Source organism: Octopus sinensis, unplaced genomic scaffold (assembly GCF_006345805.1).
Source record: "Octopus sinensis unplaced genomic scaffold, ASM634580v1 Contig18746, whole genome shotgun sequence".
Taxonomy (NCBI): Eukaryota; Metazoa; Mollusca; class Cephalopoda; order Octopoda; family Octopodidae; genus Octopus; species Octopus sinensis.
In genome coordinates, this window is record NW_021835993.1 from 139,171 (window position 1) to 163,179 (window position 24,009).

Genomic DNA, 24,009 nt, shown 5'->3' on the forward strand with positions numbered 1-24,009 from the left:
GAGTGCACGGTTATGCTGACATGCTCAATTGCAGCATATTTTACTTGGAGCAAAATAGGGGACAAACATCTGTCGAACATACTCACGTCGTGCATTAGTCAAGGAATACTTAACCCCTGCATTTCCGACCTGTGCATTATCAACATGACAGGACACACACTCGACACACCTCTCAGGATAAAGGTCCACTCACCCTACACACATTTTAGATCGTTCAAGTTCTCTTCAAATCACATCAATTCCACTCGATCGAGTTGGTGTTGAAACACTTGTCGGTGGTGCTCGAAGTGCTTTCTTCTGGGAAGACGACACTGTTTATATCGAAGGTGGTGCCTGCTCATATAGACTAGCCCGACGACTCCACCATCCACTTCTTCTTTGTGCTGATTCTGCTTTCTTCAAAGATTTTCACAGATTTGAAGGAATGTGAAAAATACCTGAATTCTAATAATTTCCAATCTCTTTTGTCACCTGCCGAAAAAGAGTATCCTACCTAAACATCCCCAGACAAATAACTGCACTGACCAACCAAGTCCTATATGTCAATAATTTGTCGAGCAAGTCCCTTTTTATTTGTCCGTTGGACGTTGCCTGTCTGGAAGAATTGAGGGACTTGGAGCACCGGCACGGTAATCAGCTTTCTCGTATTCAGATGTGTCGTCGAATGTTCGGGATCTGATTGGGAAGAGAACAAACAACATTGGTGATACAACACAGAATGGACCTGATGACAAAACATTCGATGATTTCCCAATTTGTAGAAATTATTTGTATATTTTTAGTTAACACTGATTTCTGAACAGTGTTCTTTTGATGTTTATTTAGTAGTTCTAATTACAGAAAAGACTTTTACAGATTAGATTCGACTCACTGTCCAAACATGTAAACCGACTTCAAAGTCACGCCTTCTGTCAAACGGGGTTCCGGAAGGTTCCTCTCTCTCGCTCACCCTGTTTAATTTTTTCATCGCTGATCTGCCTGTACCAGATAATAAAAACAACATTCTGATTTCCTGCGCCGACGAAATTGTCATTGCTTTAAAGACTGGTACATCCTGGCTGCTTCATCAACGCTACATTAAATAACTGGACCACTGCTAACCGCCTATTAAAATGTCTAAAAAATCGGAGATCTCCCTCTTCATCTCGGATAAAAGAGTTCGGAAGAAATCATTGCATCTTACACTGGATAACAATAAAATTCTTTTTGCAGTGGATGGATCCGAAAGGTTATGTTTGATACTCACACATGCTTTTTTCATTTCGTTTCTAGTAAAGACCATCATCTCTGAAAATACTTGTAGTTTCGAGAATTCACATAATTGATCCATTTGTCTGATGAGAAGGATAAATGTAGCATTTCTGGACCTCAACACAGTGCATTACTTCTACGAAGTAACATAAGTGAATTAACAACTGAATTTCAGACGAGGAGTAGCCAATGTCCAGAAACTATCAATCTGAAATCATTGGAAAACTATTTTGGTTGGTTAGAAAGTAACTAAATCGGTGTTTATAAGGAATTTCCATCGTCTGAAGTGAATAAGGAACTGGCCGACACTTTTGTGGAGTTAGTTTTGAAATCTGCCAGAGTTCTCAGAAGTCATCGAAGAAAGACGGAGATTGTGGGGACAAATGAAGCAAAAGTGTCAAAAAGGATTTGTAGTTTGACTTTTCCGTATTTGAGTGAATATAGTCGAATTACGACAAAAAAATAGTCGAATTACAAATTTCTTCTTGTTGCCTTGCAAATTCTTCTGACAAATCCTTCACGGATCCTTCCAAAGCTCACAGCAAAAGAGTGGACTCACTGGAATTATGGTGCTGGCGCAAACTTTTGAACATAAATCGGTACGACAAAGTGTCAAATGTCGTTGTTCTCGAAAGGATTAAACCTACACTGTCGCTTGTGGCGAAAGTTTGGAAGAAACAATTATCTCTGGTGGGTGGTCGCAGTCTGATTGCAGGGGTTCAACATCAAGCACGTGAAACAGAAAGGACTCAACATGACGGTGTGGGACATTGGGGGACAGAGGAAGATTCGGCCGTATTGGCGAAACTATTTGGAGAACACGGATGTGATGGTGCAGTTGGGGGGTCATTGTAGATATACGTCATCGACAGCACTGACCGGAAGAGACTGGAGGAGAGTGGTTATGTAAGTCCCCCACTGATTCCAGGAGTTGTTCGAAATCCTGGACGAGCAGATGCTGAGGAATGTGCCTGTGCTGGTGTTCTGCAATAAACAGGATCTGGTGACTGCGTGCCAGACTGACGAGATTGTGAGGTCGCTCAGTCTGTGCAACCTGAAAGGGCATGCCTGGCAAGTCCAGCCTTGTTCTGCCAAAGCAAACGAGGGTTTAAAGGTAGTCCCCGATTAGTGTCTGTAGGAGGGGTTTGACTGGATTCTCCAGGTCATGAAGAGGTGACTCAAATAAATATTCTACTTATTTTTTAATTAACAGCCGTGACTACTGGTGGCCATTCTAAGACAAACTCATCTGTTTAAGCCATAAATAAATCCAATTAGGCAACCTTAACTTGGGTATCAGTATAAGCCACTGCCTCAAACACCCACTTTTGTGAACCGTCCCCCGAACAGTCCGACAATTTGACCTCGAATTCCCCATCCTTGGCAAGACATCGAACTTTGGTCCCTTCAACATATTTCAGCAAGTGAGTCCCCTTGGAATAGAACAGGAGCGACAGACTGAGTCATAACTCCACGGCCCTTCCCCGAAGTAGTGATAGTCCAGTCGCATGACGGCGTCGTCCTGGGAGTACAGTCCCCTCTCCGACACCCCAATGTGTCCTCTCGAGTCCAGTCGGAAATACTACCACCTCCCTCAGCCAGTCAACCATGTTCATGCAGGGCAGTTCAGGACAGCGGGCGAGACTAGCACGACTGTTGACATCCTCATTGCCCGAAGTGAGACACAATGTCGAGTCCACCAACCGAATCTGAGGAGTCAGACTAAGTGCACACATTTCCGAAATGGATGTTCTCATGAGGGTACGGATAGCTGTCCAGTAAGAAAGGGGCCACGTCTTTCATAAACCAGGAGAAGGATTTGCACTGCAGTCGATTCTTCAATGCAATCTGGTCCCTCACATCCACACTGAACCCATCCAATTCGGGATGTCGTCGATAAAAGTATTTCCTGTGCTCCTCATCAAACCAGGTGTCGACCACACGTTTGTGATTCTGTGTGTTCTATAAAGTTCTCGAATACTCCACCAGGTCAGACAAAGGGACTTGAGAAGTGTATTTGCTACTCGCCGTGGATCGTCCAGGACCGCGGTAAACGTGACCAATGCGGGAACAGGGAACCCACAACACAGCCCCATGACACATCCACACTTTGAAGGACAGTTCGTATTGCTCTCCTCCCCAGACAAGCAGTCCCTGGTCATAGTACCCCAATTCTTTAAAGAAGTGTCGATCAATTGCCAACAACCCCCCTGCATGGGTGGGAGAATGGTATGGCTCGCTTGACAGTTTTCCTTTCTGGAGGGGCAGATTGGCCTCCTTGTAGAAGAATCCCCACTCAAATATGCCCACGGGATTGTCACGGGAGGAGTAGACAGAAGAATACTCGAACGTGGCCCAGTCAATCCCATCGATGACAGGCACAGCAATCGCCCGACTGAATGTCATTCTCGATTATACCTGTTCTCCTTTATTACCGAAAGAAGAGGTGGCAGCCAGTTTGTGTTGACTTCGCAGTGAGCATCCAGGAAGATGACGACTTCCCCCAAGGCAGCCTTCGCTCCCCTCGTCCTCGCTGCGATTAGTCCCTCATTCTCCTTGTTTCGAATCATCCGCACGAGTCCTCCATACTCCAACACCTTCAGTTGGAAACTAGTCACCAAAGCCTCTAAATAATCGAATTATGCACACGACCGTCGGATGTTCCGTCGTCCACCAAAATGACTTCTTTCAGCAAATTGGGAGGGCTTCTGTCGATGATGGAAGTCACTGTTCTGAACACCACAGAGAGCGACTCGTAATAAAACACCAGAATGACTGAAGCTGTGGGCAACTCTTCCGGGTAGTCCCAGAATTTGCATCTGTGAATGAATATACATTCGTACTCCTCATTCCGCGTGTCCAATATTGTTCTGTTTAGAGCAATCATTCTACTTATCTCGTCCTTGTAGCCAAATGGATAGGAGGGGGCCTCCGGGTTCGTCTTAACCCCTCTCCCATTCTCCCCCGGGCCACTTTGAAATGCAATTTCCTGCGGTTCGTAGTTGCCATACACACCATGGTGGTAGGCTGGTGATAGGACTGGGTGGGTCGAGTGTCTGAGAAGTGTCAGACAAAAGACGGCCACAACTGATAGTATCACGATTGATATCTTTTTTCGGAAGCTCAGGAAACCAAACACACGAAACATTGATAACAAATTTAAATACTTGTCCAACTAAATAAATTAATAAATCAAAATACTCTCAACGTAGATGACTCAATCAGAACGTAAGAATTGTAATATGATAGAAAGTATGTGGATTGAATAGAACGTGGGTTGATTGACAGATATCCGTGTCAGCAGAGTGGAGTCGATAAAAAGACTTTAACGGAGGAGGTGGACAATAAACTGACTCTAAGAAGTGGACAGGAAGATTCAATTGGATGTCTTTGTTAGCCCTTGTGATGAAGGAATACCTGCAAGAGTAGACCGCTCTTTACGTTTCTCCTTTTATAATTTTTAATTTTACAAACCAGGTTCTCAACCATTTTTGGCTCAAGGGCCAAATCGATCATTTTTTCAAAAATAACGACTTGAGGATCAGTGGAGAATTGAGACCAAGACGCCTGGAAGAGAATCGATACTTAAGAGTACAAAAATATTTTATTAATTCGTGTACGAATATCAAGAATCCGATCAGGCCAACATCCCCTCCTCACTCCCAGATGACCTCTTTCCATTCCCTAAGCAATCTCAGTCGTCTCATCGCACTTCGTGACCTTTACTTGCTGTTGATTTTTTTAAATAGGAAAACCGGGGATCAACTAACTAACTAAACGTTCCCCAATAAGGACAATGACATGAATTGGTGAAACAAGATCAATTATGGGGCTAATCAAAGGATATAAACTACATGTTTAACAATCGCAATATAATCCACTGCTATTTGTGAATTTACTTATAACACGAAGCATATTAGACAAGCATATCAGCAAAAAAGTCATCAAACTCCTCCTCCCTAAACGTGGACAGACACCCCAACCTCGTCTTGTCGTCCGTCAGTACGAGTGGGCCACGCCAAATGGAGTTGTCCTCCTCGGGCTCACGTTCCTCGACTGCCTTCACTTGTTCTGGCTCACTGGCGGGTTCCTCCTTGACTTGTGGTCTGATGACTTGTCGGTGCTTTCGGTGGTAGTTCAACAACTCCGAACAGTCGACGCACAGTCCTGTGGACATTACCCAACATGTCACTCAGTTTGATCAATGCCTGCTTCTGAACGGCCTCCTCCGTGTAGACAAAGTTGACTTCCCAACTGCGAAGTCCATCCTGGCGAGTACATCGAAGTGACCCGCATATGAACTGTCCTTGAAGTACAAGAGGGGAGGATACCCTTCCCGTCGATGACCTCCGCCTCCGTCCTCCACCTCATCCCGATCTACCGTCACCCACCCCTCTCACTTGTTGTGCTTGTAGTGCTTCAGGTTGGCCAGACAGTACTCGTGGTATAACTTGTCGTAGTACTTCTTGGCTAGTTTCTTTCCCCTGGGAGTATAAACAGACAACCAACCAAGTATCCACTGCCTCGTCCTCGTCCCACAAAAACTTGTGATTTTCCTTAATTGTGTCCAAATCCGACTTGAAGGCCCCCACTCTACACGTCAGGCCAATTCCTACTCCTTTCGCTGATAGGGGCCCAGTGTCCCTCCGTGGTAACGAAAGTAGTCATTCACGAGTTGTTTGTGTCGGGAATACTGGGAATGATGGTGAGGCATTACAGCATCCATGCTCATGTATTTCGCACGAATCCCCTTCGCAGGTCTGAGTTGGTCATCGACGAGATACCTTTCTAAGTCGACGGTTTGCGTCCGCCGTTTTCTTCCAAAGTCGTCCACCAAGTCTGCCTTTCGTCTAATTGTGTATTTTATTTGCTACTTTGATTTATTCGTTGAATCCATTTCCTTTAAAGTTGAATTAAACTGGCATGCTACCCAACAAAACACTTTTTAAATATTAATTATTATATTTTTAATACTCCTCTCATTTATTAGAATTACAAATATTGTTATTTATAAAGAATGAAAAAACAAACGATCTTCTGAGGGAACTATCGGGGAACAGAGGGAATTAGAAGGGATTGATAAAAAATATTCGGGAAGGGTGGCACATGTGAGGTAACTTTACTAACGTTGTTTTGCGGTGTGTTTATTAATAATAGTGTCGGAGAGGCCGACGAATACCTCAAAAGTCGATAAAGTCAACTCAAAAATAAGTAATTATTTTTTCATAAAAATATTAGAAATACAATTTCAAAGTTTTTTAGGTCAACTTTGTCAATTTTTGTGTCATTTTTTAATTTTCCGTCTTAATATTTTTAAAAAATATAAATATCAAATTTTGAGCCGCACCGACTTATTTAATTGTTGTTATGTTTTCTAAGTCGAAAAAATGGTACTTTTTGTAATAAATAATGAAAAATAATTAAAATCTATTGTTTATACGTCAAGATTTATACATTGACTAAAATTGTAGATTACCCTAAATCCTACTGAAGCATTTGTATCAGCAAATATTTCCTTGTATGAACTAAGGAATACTGGGTTAATCAATTTTTTCAATACTCAGAATTCAAATGTCGAAATAATGTCAAAATTTTGGTAGAACGACGTGTCGATGAGATAATCAGCTTGTTAATTAACGAAAAGATGTTCTTATTTGTGAATATATTCTTACTGGGAAAATAACGGATACTCAAATCAACTAAACCTTATCCCCTAAAACGGAAACCATATTGATTCGGAGAGCAATGAAATCAATTAAAAATAAAGGACTTTTTAATGATTTAAAGGAGATATGGAATAAATATTCCCCACTCGTTGATGTTCTTAGTGAAATTGACTCGATTTAAAAGAAGATACATGTAAAATAAATGAATATAACGAGAAGAGATTGAGCTCGAATGAAATTCTAAAAATTGTCAACGGAGATGGAATTTTTTAGCCTTTGGAAAAGTTTAAACTACTCCAGTGTCAGGCTACTGGGTGTTCGGTGGAGCCCTTGTTTTAAGTTTTTCATACAATTTTGGCCAAAGACCTAAATTTTAAAACTGAAAAAGTCAAATATTATATGATTGTATATAATTGTTGTTTCTAGAAAAAATTATTGCTTAAAATTTATCTGTAAAACTTCTTTTTATGATCAAACTGAGTGACATCCTGGGTAATGTCCCAGGACTGTGCGTCGACTGTTCGGAGTTGTTGAACTACCACCGAAAGTCAAGGAGGAACCCGCCAGTGAGCCAGACCAGGTGAAGGCCGCCGAGGAACATTTTGGTCAACTTTTCTCTTTTTGAATCAATTTTGTTGACTTAATGGAGGTCAATTTTTGCTTTTCAGGACAACTTTGTGGTTGCCCGCCCTACTTATAAAATTTGAGCTAAAATGTTGTGTGATTCATTACCAAGTCAAATAAACAGATGAACCAACCTAACCTAAGACAGAGGGACGGTTTTCCCGTGTGGTTGTGACCAAGAGTGATAGCGAGGGTTATCAACTGGACTGATATATCAACCACTTTTTGATAGCCCGGGGGTGACGCCATTAGTAAAATTAAAGTCCAATTAGTAATAGTTTAATTTCCACTGAAATGTGTGGAAATGTCCCTGAAGCATCTGGAAATCTTGTGGAGAATATGAATTGCCGAGTCGAGAGATTCAATGTTTTTGGAGGCAATCATTTTGTTGACCAGTTGCCCAAACGCTCGAATTTCTAAAATAGGGAGGACTGGAGAACGAGAGGCGGCGATGGACATATCCGTGGTTATCCCCGAGTTCTCCTGCTCAGTGTAATTGACGAACTCTCCAATCAGTGATAAACAGCAGTTTGCTCGCTGGTAGGCATATCCACAAGTCTTGATGACCTCGATGGGCGAGTCTCTTTTCTCGAAATGACGTGTCACCTCCTCCAACTGTGAGGCTGCGACTAAATCTGGGAGGCCAACCACAGACGGACAGGAACTGGGCAAAGTCGAGAGCGTCGAGTCCCAGGGTAACTGAATAGCGGAATTGGTTTCGCCAGAGTTGTACTGCTTTGGTCATTTCCTCTGATTTGCCACAAGACAGGACATTCTCCATGAGGAGTTCCAACGAGCCAATCGACCGAATCAGTTTGAGGGCGACTGGGAGTGAGGACAGGTGGCCAACCGTCCTTCTTTGTGCTGGTGATGGCCAGGAAGTAGAGGGCGTTGAGGAGTTCTTTATTGAGAAGTCTGACGGAAGTGGATTGTGAGTCCCAGTCTTCTTCCTACCATCCAAACACACCACCACCGATTTCAACAACTGGTCGACTTGTTCCACTGGCTGGGGAATGCGGAAGACCAGGTCCACCATTTTGTGGCAGGTAAGGAGTGAGAGGTTGTCGCGGAGTGTGGAGAAGAGGGTGTAGAGGGTGTTGAGGGACTTGATGCTGGGGGTGAGGACGAGAGCCAACCTGATGAACTCGTCCTTGGCCTGGAGAGAGGAGTAGGTGGAGGACTTGACGACCTGCGTGATTGAATAATGGCACTTGTTGGCATGTGTGGAGAATAGTCAGTCTGAGTGTGTCATCTGTGCACTGACTGGTCATGAAGATGGTGATGGGGACTGTCCGCTCGATTATTTCCCGTAGTTGGAGTGACTTGACCATGTAGGACGCCGACTCGTTCATGGAGACAATCTCCCTCAACTGCAGTCAGCCACTCACCCCACCTTTTCGTGACACTGACTGAAGATGGCCGCATTCCGTGGACAGTAGTCGTTGTAGTAGTGCTTGTGCTTGTACGACAGGGCCAACTGTCGCAGATTCTTCTTCATTTTGGCCAATATCAAATCCACGTGACCCTGACATGTCGGACGAGTATTACTTGACATGTGTCGTCGAAAGGGGATAGGGTTGTGTAGTTGGACACACTGTTCATCAGTTGGATGATTCCCGCCAGAATATTTGATATTTTGGCAGACTGGTTGATCGAGAGGAGTTCCTTCTGTCGAGTCTCGGCGTCCCGAATGACCTGCATGATCATTCCCTTGAATTCCTAGACGTCGCCCAAGTCCCTTGCCTCGAAGGACGCCCTGCAGAACTTGCCCCCCAACAGACTCCGCTGAATGAGTGCCGAACTGTGAGCACAGCGCAGTGCAAACACTCTGCACTTCTTGTCGTCCATAAGCAGGAGGATCTACCAATCACGACACCCCCAACGTGTGATATCGATATTACAATCTTCTTGTTTATCTCAAACAGTCTTCCAATGTCCAACTCCGACGTGTTCGTGGACAGTCCCTCCAACAGGGAGTCCAATATTCGGCATGCCTTCGACGTCTCCTCTGCCAGAATCTGCGAATGACCCATATGGACGACCGGGTCTGCTTTCGAGGTGTCGACAAGTGCGATTTCGGTTATTTTTTTAGCCGACTGGATGATGGAGTAGAAAGCCGATGCCTCTGTGCCTGCTTTTCCGCTTTTGCTGTCAAAAGTCTTGATCCAGAATTCGCACATCTGGAATGTTGGATTAAATACTTTCATATAAATTGGGTCGACAATTTTTTGGAGGGTCTTCAGTTCGTAGCCGCAGTCCATTGCTCTACATTGGAGTAGTCAGGGGAGGAGGGCAGCCAGTAAAATAATATATTTGCAGCATTTAAACATACCCGATTACCAAGTTCTGAGTTTAAATAAATGTATTTCATTTTGGGCCATATAAATAATTAACTAACAAATTAAATAAATATAAATTAACAAATAAATGTTCCATAATCCTTGTTTATAGCAGCTCGTGATGTATTAGCTTAAAGTAGATAGGATCAGAGCAAAGGAGACCTGAATGTAGAGAGAATTCAACTTTGGAGTAGTTGGTCTATTCTCAACCATCGTCATGGATACAGAAAATCGAATTTGACAAGGTGGCGAGTGCACTACTATTCAGAGAGAGAACAATGGCGAGTATTTGCTCGTCCAGCAGCCTTAAATAGTCCCCCACTTATTCGATTGATTGGGAGAGGAGTGTTCTAAATAGTGGGTTTTATTTCTATAAAGTAGGGCATGTATGCGGAAAGTTGCGGGCTGGAGTTGGCCTGTTCTGTTCTCGCATAGTTCATTGGCATATTCGTGAATAATCAGCTAATTGGGTTCGTCAACAGAAACCCCTCAACAGCCACCACAAGACCAGTCCTCCGGCAATCTGAGGACCAACTAAATCAAGGAAACTAGCCAATCCCCCTAATGGTACCCCAAAGTAGTACTCGATATGCTTAACATCTCGGATTATATATTAGAATTTGTTATTTTCTTAAAGATTTAATAAAATTGGAGATTTTCTTTTCGCCCATTTTTATGTCGTTGGCGACAGTGCCCAGCACGCCGGCCTATGAATGCAGCAGACGACCAACCTCCGACTTTTCTGCCTTGTCGTTGTCGGCGATCCTTTTGAGGATTTCAGTTTTGGATATCTCGAGGACGAGTCCGCCCATTACAATTTCGTTGAGAACTTGATGGACCTGCCAGTGAGACACAAGCGAGGACAGTATCGACGTGGAAGACCAAGTCGAGTTCACACACATTGGTGAAGAGGGCGTCCAGAATTTCGACAAACACTTGAATTAGGTCGATTATGGCGAGAGGGCTTTCGAGTGAGTCAATGTAGAACACAAAGTGGAGAGTGGCATATGTCCTGTACACCAGAATGCCGTCCTTGCCGCACAGTCTGGCAATGAGAGAGCACTTACTTTCCCCCCTCCACGAACGAGCAGTCCTCGGGAGTCCGGCCAGTGATGAGTATGTACGTGTCCTCTACTAACTCCCGCTGTTCTCGCTCAGACTGGCTAATCAGTGCATGTTTACGTAGTGCTCGTAGAATTTGGTCAGACGAGGTTTCCCACTTCGGTTGAACACGAGAACTGCCTTAATCATTCGACTAATTAATTCTATTTTATTCAAACAGTCCTTTAATACATTGTTCAAAAATACACTACAATCCAATATAAAGACATTAGCGGTTATGAGTGAACATGTCGGCTTTTGGGTGAATTTCACGAAATATAACATCCACTTGGTCAGACTGATTGCCAAAGGTAGCCGCCGTATTTCAGTCCAGGCGCATTCGGACTAATCTACTTGGGAGTAGACGTCCGAACCAAGTCGAAATATGTGGTCAAGAAACTGGTCAAGGGCGATAAAATGCGAGTCGAAAATGAAATCAGAATTCAAGTAGTCGTGGTAGAATAACACCTGAGAGTTTGTTCAACAAGTGCGACAACATTGTCCATCTCATCACGTGGAATCAAATCCACATCCTCGGGGAAACTCACTTTAATTTGCTGATGGATTTTTGCCAGGGTCTCACTTTGATGGCATTGAAGGCGGCTCCCTCCACGACTACTTTGTCAAGCCCAGAAAACTCAGTCACCTCGAAATTTACTACATTTTCATCTCCGTTCTGAAAGCCCTGGAGAAACTCCACTGCATGGACCCGCCGATCATACACCGAGACCTCAAGGTGACTGACCCTTTATAAGACAGCTCGAAAACATTATGGTCGCGAACGGACGTGTCAAACTGGGAGACTTTGGCAGTGCAACCACCAACGTTTACAGACCCTCTGCAAACTGGACAGAAGAGGAACTAAAGGGACTCGAGAGAGAAGTAGAAACAGCCTATAAGTCTAGATCAAGTGCTGCACCACTCCCTGCTATCGGTCCCCAGAAATGGTGGACGTCCGACTATTCCTGGAATTGGGACTGGGACAGGACATTTGGGTATTCGCTCGGCCAAACTCAGGCTCTTCGGATGTCTCCTGTACTTCCTGTGCTTTTCCTCGCTCCCCTTCGACATTTATTCCGCTCGACGAATCCTCAACTTGGAATACGACTTGCCTCCCTCCAGACACCCGACATGTCTCACATTACTCATAAGTTCTCATGTGCTCGCTCACCCTAGAACACATTTTTGTCCTCAATCCCCAACAAAGGCCCACCGTGACTGATATCCTGACAAAACTAGTCGCGTCGGCCAACGCTTTCAAATTCAATCTTTGGAAGCCCCCTTCCTCTCTTTTCAGTGGGGTCTCGCGGAATTCCGATCTGATCTCCAAAATGGTTGACGACAAGCCGTCTCATCGGTGCGGCCACATTGCCCTGACGTCGAGAGTGCACGGTTATGCTGACATGCTCAACTGCAGCATATTTTACTTGGTGCAAAATAGGGGACAAACATCTGTCGAACATACTCACGTCGTGCATTAGTCAAGGAATACTTAACCCCTGCATTTCCGACCTGTGCATTATCAACATGACAGGACACACACTCGACACACCTCTCAGGATAAAGGTCCACTCTCCCTACACACATTTTAGATCGTTCAAGTTCTCTTCAAATCACATCAATTCCACTCGATCGAGTTGGTGTTGAAACACTTGTCGGTGGTGCTCGAAGTGCTTTCTTCTGGGAAGACGACACTGTTTATATCGAAGGTGGTGCCTGCTCATATAGACTAGCCCGACGACTCCACCATCCACTTCTTCTTTGTGCTGATTCTGCTTTCTTCAAAGATTTTCACAGATTTGAAGGAATGTGAAAAATACCTGAATTCTAATAATTTCCAATCTCTTTTGTCACCTGCCGAAAAAGAGTACCCCACCTAAACATCCCCAGACAAATAACTGCACTGACCAACCAAGTCCTATATGTCAATAATTTGTCGAGCAAGTCCCTTTTTATTTGTCCGTTGGACGTTGCCTGTCTGGAAGAATTGAGGGACTTGGAGCACCGGCACGGTAATCAGCTTTCTCGTATTCAGATGTGTCGTCGAATGTTCAGGATCTGATTGGAAAGAGAACAAACAGCATTGGTGATACAACACAGAATGGACCTGATGACAAAACATTCGATGATTTCCCAATTTGTAGAAATTATTTGTATATTTTTAGTTAACACTGATTTCTGAACAGTGTTCTTTTGATGTTTATTTAGTAGTTCTAATTACAGAAAAGACTTTTACAGATTAGATTCGACTCACTGTCCAAACATGTAAACCGACTTCAAAGTCACGCCTTCTGTCAAACGGGGTTCCGGAAGGTTCCTCTCTCTCGCTCACCCTGTTTAATTTTTTCATCGCTGATCTGCCTGTACCAGATAATAAAAACAACATCCTGATTTCCTGCGCCGACGAAATTGTCATTGCTTTAAAGACTGGTACATCCTGGCTGCTTCATCAACGCTACATTAAATAACTGGACCACTGCTAACCGCCTATTAAAATGTCTAAAAAATCGGAGATCTCCCTCTTCATCTCGGATAAAAGAGTTCGGAAGAAATCATTGCATCTTACACTGGATAACAATAAAATTCTTTTTGCAGTGGATGGATCCGAAAGGTTATGTTTGATACTCACACATGCTTTTTTCATTTCGTTTCTAGTAAAGACCATCATCTCTGAAAATACTTGTAGTTTCGAGAATTCACATAATTGATCCATTTGTCTGATGAGAAGGATAAATGTAGCATTTCTGGACCTCAACACAGTGCATTACTTCTACGAAGTAACATAAGTGAATTAACAACTGAATTTCAGACGAGGAGTAGCCAATGTCCAGAAACTATCAATCTGAAATCATTGGAAAACTATTTTGGTTGGTTAGAAAGTAACTAAATCGGTGTTTATAAGGAATTTCCATCGTCTGAAGTGAATAAGGAACTGGCCGACACTTTTGTGGAGTTAGTTTTGAAATCTGCCAGAGTTCTCAGAAGTCATCGAAGAAAGACGGAGATTGTGGGGACAAATGAAGCAAAAGTGTCAAAAAGGATTTGTAGTTTGACTTTTCCGTATTTGAGTGAATATAGTCGAATTACGACAAAAAAATAGTCGAATTACAAATTTCTTCTTGTTGCCTTGCAAATTCTTCTGACAAATCCTTCACGGATCCTTCCAAAGCTCACAGCAAAAGAGTGGACTCACTGGAATTATGGTGCTGGCGCAAACTTTTGAACATAAATCGGTACGACAAAGTGTCAAATGTCGTTGTTCTCGAAAGGATTAAACCTACACTGTCGCTTGTGGCGAAAGTTTGGAAGAAACAATTATCATATTTGGGGCACGTGCTAAACTGGACATCTGAAGTAGTGAAACTTACTGGACATCATTTGTCGGAAATAGCAGAGCTGGTGGGGGATAGAGTTTCGTGGAGGGACCTGTCTTACAGAATCGCCAATGGCCGGAATCGGCTGAATATGGCTTAACTTTAACTTTATAGTCGAATTAATACGGTCGATTTACACTCACTAATGGTTGATTAAATTATGATTATAAACCAACAGCCCCTCACAGTGAAATGCGTAAAGAAATCGCCATTTGTATAGCTGATTCGTATCTTTCGTTAAATATTTTGCTGAACAGCCTGATGACCTACTGGGTTGAAACCAATAATAGCGAGAACTACGGAATGTACATGCAAGGAATATATTCGTCGAATTATTTTAGGAATGAACGACCAAACATACTTTTTCGAACAATTTCCAAATGAGACGTGGAGAAGTTGCGTCGGCACGATGAATTGGATGAATGTGACCAATCTGGGCCTCTCAATTTCCACTTTTGCTTTGATGTTCGGAAATAAATTCCCAGCTGTGGTGTTCGTCGGGCACATAATCTGCGGTCGTAGAGTACAGTTGATAAATAGATATTGTGAACATATTAGCCGGAGGAGTGTTAGCTCGACATATTAGCTCGAAAAAATTATGGTCGCGAACGGACGTGTCAAACTGGGAGACTTTGGCAGTGCAACCACCAATGTTTACAGACCCTCTGCAAACTGGACAGAAGAGGAACTAAAGGGACTCGAGAGAGAAGTAGAAACAGCCTATAAGTCTAGATCAAGTGCTGCACCACTCCCTGCTATCGGTCCCCAGAAATGGTGGACGTCCGACTATTCCTGGAATTGGGACTGGGACAGGACATTTGGGTATTCGCTCGGCCAAACTCAGGCTCTCGGATGTCTCCTGTACTTCCTGTGCTTTTCCTCGCTCCCCTTCGACATTTATTCCGCTCGACGAATCCTCAACTTGGAATACGACTTGCCTCCCTCCAGACACCCGACATGTCTCACATTACTCATAAGTTCTCATGTGCTCGCTCACCCTAGAACACATTTTTATCCTCAAACCCCAACAAAGGCCCACCGTGACTGATATCCTGACAAAACTAGTCGCGTCGGCCAACGCTTTCAAATTCAATCTTTGGAAGCCCCCTTCCTCTCTTTTCAGTGGGGTCTCGCGGAATTCCGATCTGATCTCCAAAATGGTTGACGACAAGCCGTCTCATCGGTGCGGCCACATTGCCCTGACGTCGAGAGTGCACGGTTATGCTGACATGCTCAACTGCAGCATATTTTACTTGGTGCAAAATAGGGGACAAACATCTGTCGAACATACTCACGTCGTGCATTAGTCAAGGAATACTTAACCCCTGCATTTCCGACCTGTGCATTATCAACATGACAGGACACACACTCGACACACCTCTCAGGATAAAGGTCCACTCTCCCTACACACATTTTAGATCGTTCAAGTTCTCTTCAAATCACATCAATTCCACTCGATCGAGTTGGTGTTGAAACACTTGTCGGTGGTGCTCGAAGTGCTTTCTTCTGGGAAGACGACACTGTTTATATCGAAGGTGGTGCCTGCTCATATAGACTAGCCCGACGACTCCACCATCCACTTCTTCTTTGTGCTGATTCTGCTTTCTTCAAAGATTTTCACAGATTTGAAAGAATGTGAAAAATACCTGAATTCTAATAATTTCCAATCTCTTTTGTCACCTGCCGAAAAAGAGTATCCTACCTAAACATCCCCAGACAAATAACTGCACTGACCAACCAAGTCCTATATGTCAATAATTTGTCGAGCAAGTCCCTTTTTATTTGTCCGTTGGACGTTGCCTGTCTGGAAGAATTGAGGGACTTGGAGCACCGGCACGGTAATCAGCTTTCTCGTATTCAGATGTGTCGTCGAATGTTCGGGATCTGATTGGGAAGAGAACAAACAGCATTGGTGATACAACACAAAATGGACCTGATGACAAAACATTCGATGATTTCCCAATTTGTAGAAATTATTTGTATATTTTTAGTTAACACTGATTTCTGAACAGTGTTCTTTTGATGTTTATTTAGTAGTTCTAATTACAGAAAAGACTTTTACCGATTAGATTCGACTCACTGTCCAAACATGTAAACCGACTTCAAAGTCACGCCTTCTGTCAAACGGGGTTCCGGAAGGTTCCTCTCTCTCGCTCACCCTGTTTAATTTTTTCATCGCTGATCTGCCTGTACCAGATAATAAAAACAACATCCTGATTTCCTGCGCCGACGAAATTGTCATTGCTTTAAAGACTGGTACATCCTGGCTGCTTCATCAACGCTACATTAAATAACTGGACCACTGCTAACCGCCTATTAAAATGTCTAAAAAATCGGAGATCTCCCTCTTCATCTCGGATAAAAGAGTTCGGAAGAAATCATTGCATCTTACACTGGATAACAATAAAATTCTTTTTGCAGTGGATGGATCCGAAAGGTTATGTTTGATACTCACACATGCTTTTTTCATTTCGTTTCTAGTAAAGACCATCATCTCTGAAAATACTTGTAGTTTCGAGAATTCACATAATTGATCCATTTGTCTGATGAGAAGGATAAATGTAGCATTTCTGGACCTCAACACAGTGCATTACTTCTACGAAGTAACATAAGTGAATTAACAACTGAATTTCAGACGAGGAGTAGCCAATGTCCAGAAACTATCAATCTGAAATCATTGGAAAACTATTTTGGTTGGTTAGAAAGTAACTAAATCGGTGTTTATAAGGAATTTCCATCGTCTGAAGTGAATAAGGAACTGGCCGACACTTTTGTGGAGTTAGTTTTGAAATCTGCCAGAGTTCTCAGAAGTCATCGAAGAAAGACGGAGATTGTGGGGACAAATGAAGCAAAAGTGTCAAAAAGGATTTGTAGTTTGACTTTTCCGTATTTGAGTGAATATAGTCGAATTACGACAAAAAAATAGTCGAATTACAAATTTCTTCTTGTTGCCTTGCAAATTCTTCTGACAAATCCTTCACGGATCCTTCCAAAGCTCACAGCAAAAGAGTGGACTCACTGGAATTATGGTGCTGGCGCAAACTTTTGAACATAAATCGGTACGACAAAGTGTCAAATGTCGTTGTTCTCGAAAGGATTAAACCTACACTGTCGCTTGTGGCGAAAGTTTGGAAGAAACAATTATCATATTTGGGGCACGTGCTAAACTGGACATCTGAAGTAGTGAAACTTACTGGACATCATTTGTCGGAAATAGCAGAGCTGGTGGGGGATAGAGTTTCGTGGAGGGACCTGTCTTACAGAATCGCCAATGGCCGGAATCGGCTGAATATGGCTTAACTTTAACTTTATAGTCGAATTAATACGGTCGATTTACACTCACTAATGGTTGATTAAATTATGATTATAAACCAACAGCCCCTCACAGTGAAATGCGTAAAGAAATCGCCATTTGTATAGCTGATTCGTATCTTTCGTTAAATATTTTGCTGAACAGCCTGATGACCTACTGGGTTGAAACCAATAATAGCGAGAACTACGGAATGTACATGCAAGGAATATATTCGTCGAATTATTTTAGGAATGAACGACCAAACATACTTTTTCGAACAATTTCCAAATGAGACGTGGAGAAGTTGCGTCGGCACGATGAATTGGATGAATGTGACCAATCTGGGCCTCTCAATTTCCACTTTTGCTTTGATGTTCGGAAATAAATTCCCAGCTGTGGTGTTCGTCGGGCACATAATCTGCGGTCGTAGAGTACAGTTGATAAATAGATATTGTGAACATATTAGCCGGAGGAGTGTTAGCTCGACATATTAGCTCGAAAAAATTATGGTCGCGAACGGACGTGTCAAACTGGGAGACTTTGGCAGTGCAACCACCAATGTTTACAGACCCTCTGCAAACTGGACAGAAGAGGAACTAAAGGGACTCGAGAGAGAAGTAGAAACAGCCTATAAGTCTAGATCAAGTGCTGCACCACTCCCTGCTATCGGTCCCCAGAAATGGTGGACGTCCGACTATTCCTGGAATTGGGACTGGGACAGGACATTTGGGTATTCGCTCGGCCAAACTCAGGCTCTCGGATGTCTCCTGTACTTCCTGTGCTTTTCCTCGCTCCCCTTCGACATTTATTCCGCTCGACGAATCCTCAACTTGGAATACGACTTGCCTCCCTCCAGACACCCGACATGTCTCACATTACTCATAAGTTCTCATGTGCTCGCTCACCCTAGAACACATTTTTATCCTCAAACCCCAACAAAGGCCCACCGTGACTGATATCCTGACAAAACTAGTCGCGTCGGCCAACGCTTTCAAATTCAATCTTTGGAAGCCCCCTTCCTCTCTTTTCAGTGGGGTCTCGCGGAATTCCGATCTGATCTCCAAAATGGTTGACGACAAGCCGTCTCATCGGTGCGGCCACATTGCCCTGACGTCGAGAGTGCACGGTTATGCTGACATGCTCAACTGCAGCATATTTTACTTGGTGCAAAATAGGGGACAAACATCTGTCGAACATACTCACGTCGTGCATTAGTCAAGGAATACTTAACCCCTGCATTTCCGACCTGTGCATTATCAACATGACAGGACACACACTCGACACACCTCTCAGGATAAAGGTCCACTCTCCCTACACACATTTTAGATCGTTCAAGTTCTCTTCAAATCACATCAATTCCACTCGATCGAGTTGGTGTTGAAACACTTGTCGGTGGTGCTCGAAGTGCTTTCTTCTGGGAAGACGACACTGTTTATATCGAAGGTGGTGCCTGCTCATATAGACTAGCCCGACGACTCCACCATCCACTTCTTCTTTGTGCTGATTCTGCTTTCTTCAAAGATTTTCACAGATTTGAAAGAATGTGAAAAATACCTGAATTCTAATAATTTCCAATCTCTTTTGTCACCTGCCGAAAAAGAGTATCCTACCTAAACATCCCCAGACAAATAACTGCACTGACCAACCAAGTCCTATATGTCAATAATTTGTCGAGCAAGTCCCTTTTATTTGTCCGTTGGACGTTGCCTGTCTGGAAGAATTGAGGGACTTGGAGCACCGGCACGGTAATCAGCTTTCTCGTATTCAGATGTGTCGTCGAATGTTCGGGATCTGATTGGGAAGAGAACAAACAGCATTGGTGATACAACACAAAATGGACCTGATGACAAAACATTCGATGATTTCCCAATTTGTAGAAATTATTTGTATATTTTTAGTTAACACTGATTTCTGAACAGTGTTCTTTTGATGTTTATTTAGTAGTTCTAATTACAGAAAAGACTTTTACCGATTAGATTCGACTCACTGTCCAAACATGTAAACCGACTTCAAAGTCACGCCTTCTGTCAAACGGGGTTCCGGAAGGTTCCTCTCTCTCGCTCACCCTGTTTAATTTTTTCATCGCTGATCTGCCTGTACCAGATAATAAAAACAACATCCTGATTTCCTGCGCCGACGAAATTGTCATTGCTTTAAAGACTGGTACATCCTGGCTGCTTCATCAACGCTACATTAAATAACTGGACCACTGCTAACCGCCTATTAAAATGTCTAAAAAATCGGAGATCTCCCTCTTCATCTCGGATAAAAGAGTTCGGAAGAAATCATTGCATCTTACACTGGATAACAATAAAATTCTTTTTGCAGTGGATGGATCCGAAAGGTTATGTTTGATACTCACACATGCTTTTTTCATTTCGTTTCTAGTAAAGACCATCATCTCTGAAAATACTTGTAGTTTCGAGAATTCACATAATTGATCCATTTGTCTGATGAGAAGGATAAATGTAGCATTTCTGGACCTCAACACAGTGCATTACTTCTACGAAGTAACATAAGTGAATTAACAACTGAATTTCAGACGAGGAGTAGCCAATGTCCAGAAACTATCAATCTGAAATCATTGGAAAACTATTTTGGTTGGTTAGAAAGTAACTAAATCGGTGTTTATAAGGAATTTCCATCGTCTGAAGTGAATAAGGAACTGGCCGACACTTTTGTGGAGTTAGTTTTGAAATCTGCCAGAGTTCTCAGAAGTCATCGAAGAAAGACGGAGATTGTGGGGACAAATGAAGCAAAAGTGTCAAAAAGGATTTGTAGTTTGACTTTTCCGTATTTGAGTGAATATAGTCGAATTACGACAAAAAAATAGTCGAATTACAAATTTCTTCTTGTTGCCTTGCAAATTCTTCTGACAAATCCTTCACGGATCCTTCCAAAGCTCACAGCAAAAGAGTGGACTCACTGGAATTATGGTGCTGGCGCAAACTTTTGAACATAAATCGGTACGACAAAGTGTCAAATGTCGTTGTTCTCGAAAGGATTAAACCTACACTGTCGCTTGTGGCGAAAGTTTGGAAGAAACAATTATCATATTTGGGGCACGTGCTAAACTGGACATCTGAAGTAGTGAAACTTACTGGACATCATTTGTCGGAAATAGCAGAGCTGGTGGGGATAGAGTTTCGTGGAGGGACCTGTCTTACAGAATCGCCAATGGCCGGAATCGGCTGAATATGGCTTAACTTTAACTTTATAGTCGAATTAATACGGTCGATTTACACTCACTAATGGTTGATTAAATTATGATTATAAACCAACAGCCCCTCACAGTGAAATGCGTAAAGAAATCGCCATTTGTATAGCTGATTCGTATCTTTCGTTAAATATTTTGCTGAACAGCCTGATGACCTACTGGGTTGAAACCAATAATAGCGAGAACTACGGAATGTACATGCAAGGAATATATTCGTCGAATTATTTTAGGAATGAACGACCAAACATACTTTTTCGAACAATTTCCAAATGAGACGTGGAGAAGTTGCGTCGGCACGATGAATTGGATGAATGTGACCAATCTGGGCCTCTCAATTTCCACTTTTGCTTTGATGTTCGGAAATAAATTCCCAGCTGTGGTGTTCGTCGGGCACATAATCTGCGGTCGTAGAGTACAGTTGATAAATAGATATTGTGAACATATTAGCCGGAGGAGTGTTCGTCCGAAATGGAATAGTCGAGTACTGTCATCAGTTGTGGAGTACAACCAAGATACCTGTAGTCTGTACCATCCGGGAAGGGCTTTCATACCACATTGGATTGTCCTTTCTCCACATTTTGTACTGCGCAATAGTCATGTTCCACTATACTTGCAAAAGACCTCACAAAGGATGACGCCCCTAATCACCATTTTAACTGAAATTGTGTTCATTTCCCACATGTAACGCCACAATTCATAAAATTAAACAATATCGGTAGGATAGTCTCACACACAAAATGACCATCTCTGAACCGACAAGTAATATTCCTAACGAGCAACAACAAAACATAGCCAAAATGATAACGGAAATTAATTTATGTCGACTAAATCTGCCTGCGAGGACTACTGCGGGCATAAGCAATCAAAACTTACTCTGCACGACCATAACTTGCATTCCTCCTACGAATATATCAAATACACAGAGAATACACATATCCCCCATCACTGCAATTAAACAACAACCACCAACCGACTTGGCGAATCACGGACTTTCCTCTCACTTCGGTCATACCATCTACAATAGAGAACTTGAATAACCTGAAATCACCACGGAACTGCCTCTCTGCTGATCTAAGACACACCAATTCATTATTTAGGAAGGAAACGCTAATATGGCACAGCAGACAACCTCCACCCCCCACAGTCGCGAGCAAAGTGTCCCCGATTGCCACAATTATAACACCGCATGTCCAATCCGGGCTTCCCCCTCCCCTTCGTCCGCGGTTTGGCCACAGTCACTCGAATTCGACTCGACTTGATGACTCTGCACATATTCAGACAATACTCACGCCCCGTCCAGACTGATCATTGCTTCCGTCGCGTCCTCGTCCGTCCGGAAAATGACAAAACCAAAACACGGAGGGGACTTGGCCACCCAAACGTCTTCCACATCTCCGTACACTTTGAAGGCAGTTATTAAATCCTTTTCTGTTATTTCCGGGCCGAGGTCGCCGATGTGGAGACGGTTTTGCGGATCTTCCTGAGGGAGGTCCTGAAACCGTTCCTTGCTGGTCGAACGACTGCGATTTGTCCGTCTTCGTCCGCTCTCTTCGTACCAGACTGGGGAACACCCGTGCTTTCGGGTTGAATTAGACTTGGATTGCTGAGGAGATACAGGGGGTGACATTATCACTAATAAATTGTGTAATTAGACCACCTTCATCCACCATGACAAAATGTTTCTTAGATATTTAAATTAATTTATTAATTAACGGATATAATTAGCAAAATTAAGTATCAATGTTTAAAATAATTGTTTTATAAAATCTCCACCCAGATTCTGTAGGCATCTCCAGCGTTTCCGACCGTCTTGAAGACTCCCCTTACCTTCTTAAACCATCGCATCGAAGCCAATTACTGTATTTTAAATGGTGAATTTATAAACGAGCAGTTGCCTAGAAACGTAATCAAGCCAAGACGACATGGCTACAGAATCCTACGACACAGATCTGGAGAACATGAACGGTACACTTTTTGTTACATTTTAGGCAGCCAGTCTGAGGAGGGCAGAGAGGAAATGGAACCCGAGGGAGAGGAGGAAGAAAAAGACGTATGACTGTACTCTGACTGATAGACTGAGGCCGTCCCTCTGTCTCCCTCCATTCTGGGAGAGGGCCTTTCCCTCATCAACAAAGTGTCCGACGGGTTCGCCCATGCCTATGTCCGCTTGTCACTCAGAGAGAGGTCACCCACTCACTGACTTGTAGGAGTCTGAATAACTTGGAGGGCATTCAGGGGTTCATCCACCTTCGATTCGTCGACCTTTCGAATAACTACATCAAAAGTCTGCAGCCGTTAGAGAATCTGACCACTCTGCTTGTCCTCAACTGCGACAACAACAAAATCACATCCATCGATCTGCCACCACTCCAATTCCTGCAAATCCTCAGTCTCAGCAACAACAGAATCAAGTCGACAGAGGGACTGAACTTCCCCCTCTTAGAACAACTAATACTCAACGGTAGCTCGTCGAATGTAGTCCAGACAACGACATCACGGAGATTAGAGGACTGGACCCCACCATTTTCTCGAGTCTCCACTCCCTCGAACTGAGAGGAAACAAAATTGCATCGACCGGAGGAATCAATCTCCCGAACTTGAGGAATCTGTACTTGGTATTTGAAGGGTTCCAATGTAGGCTGCCAACAGACTGACTGACCTGACCGACGTGGATTGTCTTTCCAGTTTGCAGACCCTCCATCTGAGGGACAACAGTCAACTGAGCAACTTGAATGGATTGTCGGGGTCACTCTCTTCTCTCCATACCCTCAATTTGCGGTTTGCTCGAATGTTCATGTCAGATCGACTGACGTGTCCACTTTCGCAGAAATAGTCAAATTGGAACAGCTTAGAGCACTAAAAAAACTAACGCTTAGCGGTACCCCAAACTTGTTTATTTTCAGAGACCCCAATCGCAAGCGAGCCTACTTACCGTGCGGAAGTCCTCTCCTACATCAAGAGTCTTGCGACGTTGGACAAAGACAATATAACCGAGGACGAGGTTTTGGAAGCCCAGGAAATCAGGAATCTGAGAATGGAGGAGGACGCTCTCTCAGAAGTCATAATATTTCTTTATTTGGTTAGACCGAGCCACCTAAGGACATTGAGGCATGACACATTCTCAAATCAAACTAACACGTTTTAA

At 43.2% G+C, this 24,009-nt stretch overlaps 2 protein-coding genes and 1 pseudogene across 2 annotated transcripts; 1 reads left to right on the top strand and 2 right to left on the bottom strand.

The window, feature by feature from the left end:
- Positions 1–569: 569 nt before the first annotated feature.
- LOC118761933 (N-acetylgalactosaminyltransferase 7-like) lies at positions 570–3,853 on the bottom strand. Its single transcript, XM_036500130.1, has 3 exons — positions 3,238–3,853; positions 3,017–3,204; positions 570–675 (listed from the first exon to the last, which is right to left on the bottom strand). The coding sequence occupies exons 1-3, from the start codon at positions 3,655–3,657 to the stop codon at positions 570–572; spliced, it is 714 nt and encodes a 237-aa protein (XP_036356023.1). The 5' UTR covers positions 3,658–3,853.
- A 12,280-nt stretch (positions 3,854–16,133) lies between these two features.
- On the bottom strand, positions 16,134–22,491 carry LOC115231633 (RNA-binding protein 1-like). Its single transcript, XM_029801610.1, has 4 exons — positions 22,154–22,491; positions 21,738–21,764; positions 19,355–19,438; positions 16,134–16,239 (listed from the first exon to the last, which is right to left on the bottom strand). Exons 1-4 carry the CDS (start codon positions 22,489–22,491, stop codon positions 16,134–16,136), a joined length of 555 nt encoding a protein of 184 aa, XP_029657470.1.
- A 295-nt stretch (positions 22,492–22,786) lies between these two features.
- Positions 22,787–24,009, top strand: LOC115231634 (annotated as a pseudogene).